The sequence below is a fragment of the Montipora foliosa genome, chromosome 2, assembly GCF_036669935.1.
Source record: "Montipora foliosa isolate CH-2021 chromosome 2, ASM3666993v2, whole genome shotgun sequence".
NCBI classification, from domain to species: domain Eukaryota; kingdom Metazoa; phylum Cnidaria; class Anthozoa; order Scleractinia; family Acroporidae; genus Montipora; species Montipora foliosa.
In genome coordinates, this window is record NC_090870.1 from 5,905,374 (window position 1) to 5,910,373 (window position 5,000).

Below are 5,000 nucleotides of genomic sequence, written 5' to 3' on the forward strand. Positions count from 1 at the left end.
CAAATTGGTTTTAATCGGCTTTTGGACAACTGGGTGACAGGGCTATTATTTTTCAGTCTTCCTTTCGCCCGTAGCCAAGCAATTAGCCTAACGCCTCACTTCCTGTTGCCATGTGTCAAACAGCTGTGTTGAAGGCCTCTTACTTTGATTCTTGTGTAGTTACGAATGAAAGCGTTCGGCTTCTATTTCACAGGTTACTCGTTATCAGAGTGACCCTGGTCAAGCGACAGCTTACATGATTGGTCAGATAGACATCGTAAACGCAAGGAAGTATGCCGAAGATAAGTTAAAGGACAAATTTAGCTTACGAGATTTTCATTATCAGGTAAATGTGACCGCTATGAACGTGAACCCATCTGTAGTTCAACCAGTCCCAGCTTTTGGATCTGCTTCAATGGCGCGGGTCGGATTTGGTACGATTAAGGGACCTTTCATTTTTATGGGGTAGGGGGGCGCGCTGGTGGGTTTTGGAGGAGTGTAATTTGAAAGTTGCATGACCCCCCCCCCCCAGTTTTCGATTTTTTTCGCATGTCCCCCCCTCCCCCCCTCATCAGAGTAATTTTTTGGAAGGCTCTCCCCCCCCCCCCTTCCTTTGAAGGAAAAAAAATACATATGGCATTAAAAAAGTTACTGCATTAAAATTTCGTTTTGTTACATTTCACGTAATTTATCGAAAGAAACCTGAAAGCTAGAAAGCTGCTTTTACCAAATCCTCACTCAAAAGAATGAAAAGTCAATTTCAGCTCTCCTTGTTACTGCCCGTCCTGACCGTGTTGTAGCTGGCCGCTCGTCTGCATATTCCTCGTCTGAGGCGATAAAAGCAAGAACGACATCATTTGAGTCATCTTCAGAGTCAGGGGCATCACTCTTGTACTCATCATCAGTTTCTTCTCCCTCACTTCTTTCGCCACTGCTGTTTAGTTGACCCGATTCATGGCTTCCCCCCATTTCGGCTTGACCAGATCGAAGAGAACGTCGAAAGTGAGGAAGGAGACACTTCGTAGTAGTTTCATGCCCCTCCTATTATATTTCTCAGAGAAAAGCCCTGGTAACGAGGTCAGTTCCAATTCAGGACTCAAATTATTGGTCTTAAATTTCATATGCACTTGGCAACATTTTTATGAATGAAAAGAAAGTTGTAGGAAACAGACAACTTTTTTGAAAGACATGTTTCGGCATGCTTATGCCATCATCAGTTTATTGAGTTCCTAAGTGTGAACAGTTATAAAGTCTACGGGTAGATGAAAAAATTATTGCAATATGACGTAATACAAAAGCGGGTACTAATTACAGCGTTTCACCAAACATCAAGGTGTAAACTAAAACGTGAGAAAAGTGTTGTAATGCTGCAATTGTTTGTTAAGTTCAGGTTTGATCTTATTTATATATATTATACCTTGGAACTGTTATTACCCTGGAACTGTTTTAGCATATTTGTTATAAATAAAACAGCACAATTTTTCTTCAGTTTGTTAACATCTCTTATCCTATAATCCTTTAATCTAATTTTTTCGGCTGGCTCCCCCTTTCAAGCCAATTTTTTTGAGTGCCCCCCCCCCCCCCCCCCTCATAAAAAATGAACGGTCCCTAAGTCTGTTGTTTACTTCAGCGGCAGACAACAAATGCAGTGTAATTGAATATCATTATAAATATGGGTTAATGTTCAATTGCGAAAATTGGCTTATTCTACAGGTTAGAACCTGTAATAATCTCTCTAAGAAGACTCCCGTATGAATAGCAAATATAGGTCGGTGTACGGGTCCCGTACGAATAGCCATGCACTGCCTTTATGATGAGCAACAGCAGTTTGCCGTTTGGCGTACGTAACCGCGTTGCTAAACCTGTCTATTGGGGGCATTTAGCATCGCATTTTTAACGTCGACCGCAAACTTCCAACCGCGGTCAGCCGTTAGCGGCTTATTGTTTGCCGTAGTGGCAAAAAGAGACTTCGGCATACGGTTCCGCATTTGGCGGAGGAAATACACGCCATGTTGGATTATTGTTTTACTTTACATGTTTTAATTCAACCGAGCCAGCGTCCTCAAGGATGTACAAATGATCAGCAAAAATGTGTTAATTCCAGAGTTACAGCGTTAAGAAACATAACTTTAAGGTTTAGACTTAAAGTTGCTATAGAATTTTAGGATGAAAAACGCTGCAATAAATCACTTATCACAAGAAAGGTATCCAGCCGTCAGAATGCAAACTCGACCGCAAGGCCATGTCACGTGACACTCGGAGGTTTGCCGCTTTTCGAAAAATACCCGATGCGAAATGTCTCTATTATCTTGTTTACTTCATCCAGGTTCTCGCCCAGGGTTCTTCCCCGCTTGCGTACCTCGAGGATCACGTGAAAAGATATGTAGACTGCCTATTAGATGGAACAAAAGAGGGCTGTGATGTGATCCTTATGCCTCCCCAGAAGACTGAGTACAAGAGAAGCTTCAAGGCAAACCGCTGGCCCAAAATAAGGAAACCGCACCGACATTACACGTGAACTTCACGTGGTCTGGCAAATGAACTTTTGTTTACTGTAACATACATATTTCAAATGTCAGTTGGATCGAAGAGAATTTAATGCATCGCTTCCATTTGAAATGCATTTTAAAAAGGACCTTCTTCTTTGGCCAGAAACACTTATTGAAAGTTCACCAACCTGGAATGGTATCGAGTCATATGTTGAACATGCATTGCATACCTTGTTAATCGCGTTCCCAAAGGGGCTTGACTTGTTAAAGGAATTGCTTTCGTTAAGGTAAGAATTGTGAAATTTTCAAAGTTGCCATCATGAAACTTTTCCACTTGTACTTGTATATATTGTATTACAAAAATATAAACAAACAACGTCGTTGAACCTTTTGATGATTTGCGTCAAAAGTCCATTAGGAGTCCATTACCGAAGAGTAAGAATCTGGTACTCGGGGTTGTCCCTATCAGCCTCAGAAAAGTGTCTATTTTTAAGCCAAGTTTTTTCCGCACCGAGTTTTGCGGGAAAATAAACAAAAGACCAATTCAAATCTCCCGCGCCCGGGGTTAAGATTCTTTGTGTATAGAGCGTTTTCACATGACGTCACGGCAGCCATGTTAGTGCCCCAAAACAAAGAAATGGTGGCCGTGATGGTGTACCAAACTAATCCTCCGGGAATTGAACTCTATTTTTATGCAAATGCTTTCTTTTGTCTCAGTAATCCAATATGGCTGTTGGTCACGTGAGTGAAAACGCTCTATTGTATTTGCATTGCAATGTAGCATTCAAATTTAAATGATATGGAAATACCCGGAGCAATACGTTTTATTCCCAAAGGGTTTAAAGTGGGTGCAACATTGGGGTAGCCGATTTGATGTATTAGGGAGTTTAAGCGAAGACGACTGCTACGGCTACGGCAACTCCACAAAGCAAGAATATCATTGGTTAAAAAAGGACAAATAATCGTGCTGCACGTGCAGCACGAATTTCCGTGCATTTTTTTCCGTTTTCCACAAAACAACAAAGTGAAAAATTATCACCAAAGTTCAGGTTTTGACGACAACGTGAGCATATAACAATGAAACAGTCATTTTCTGTTTAGACTTAAAAACCGTTCGTACCCAACCAGTTACAGGATAGTTCGCCTGTAATGTACAAGGTGAACAAGACGGAATAATCGCGAAATACTTGCGATAGCGCTAAGTTATATTTTGGGACTGCCGTCGTCTTTGCTTAAACTCCCTATTGTTAATTTCCCGCAAAACCTGGTTTAAAAATAGAGACATCCCTGACGCCGTTGGGGACTAGGCCACTTTGGGTAAATCGTACTTTTGGGTCATGGACTCTGGTTTACGTTCAGTTTAATCGCGCTCAAATGTCCACGTAAATAGGCGCAAGTTGTTTAACGTTAGCTCGACGGAAATCCGCAACTAAAACCATTGCCGTAGTATTTTCACTTTAACATATAGAGTATTGTATTCCTGCGATATCAATGCACTTTTTGCCCAACCTTTTTTGCCTGGGGTGCAGGGATGGCGCAGTGGTGAGAGCACTCGCCTCCCACCAATATGGCCCGGGTTCGATTCCCAGATCCGGCGTCATATGTGGGTTGAGTTTGTTGCTTCTCTACTCTGCACCGAGGTTTTCTCCGGGTACTCCGGTTTCCCCTCTCCTCAAAAACCAACATTTGACTTGATTTCCTTTCATTGTTAATTTCAGTTTACCGTGTCCCCAATTAGTGCTCCAGCGCTAGAACGACTAGACACTTAAATAAAGTTCCTTTCCTTTTTTTTCCTAAACCACAGAACATAATGTTTAAGATACAATCAAAATTGTTTGAACTTATTTTTTTTTCAATGAAAGCGTTTGTATCAGTGTTGTATCCGAGATAAGTAAATTTCACAACTGACATGGTGGCTTGTTTTTGTTTTCAAATTTTCCGGGCGCAGCCATCTTGAATATTTGTGACGTGATACGGTTTGCGCTATGGTTTCAAAACAATAGGCCAGCAGGAACAGGTCACAATTATTCAATTTGGCAGCACCCGGGAAATTTGAAAGTGAAAATAAGCGATTCTAAAATTTATTTTTGCAATACAAACGCCATTTTTAAAAAGAACATCGAATCAATTCGATTGCTAACATTTTGTGCGGTTTGAAATTATTCTTCGATCGGAGTGGAACTGCCAGTAGACCAACCCGGTAGACTAGTGTATTATTCTGCCTCAGTTAATTGTCGATTAGGTATGGGAGCGTAACTCCGACCGAACCAAGCAGGATCCGGTACGAAGTAGCATTTGAGGCAGAATGCTGTGGCACAAATCAACCCGACTAATGGGGAGGGAGGGTGAGAACTCCGTTTCTTTGACTTTCTTGTACTGACTCAAGAAAGGGGTGTCGGTTTGAGCTTTACATCATTGCTCAACCAATAATATTCTCAGCTGTACCCAAGGGACAAGCATCCACGCCAGAATGAGTGATAATTAATGTTTTGGCAGAATATACCATATAGACCTTATCCATAAATGGCGGTC

At 41.5% G+C, this 5,000-nt stretch overlaps 1 protein-coding gene across 1 annotated transcript in view; it reads left to right on the forward strand.

Annotated features, from left to right (window-relative positions):
* Positions 1–2,848, forward strand: part of LOC137992211 (uncharacterized) — a 13,552-nt gene extending 10,704 nt beyond the window's left edge. Inside the window, exons 8-9 of the mRNA XM_068837401.1 lie at positions 194–325; positions 2,306–2,848. Coding sequence (XP_068693502.1) covers positions 194–325; positions 2,306–2,497 — 324 coding nt within the window. The 3' untranslated portion in view covers positions 2,498–2,848. The remainder of the gene's footprint in view (positions 1–193; positions 326–2,305) is intronic.
* Positions 2,849–5,000: the final 2,152 nt, after the last annotated feature.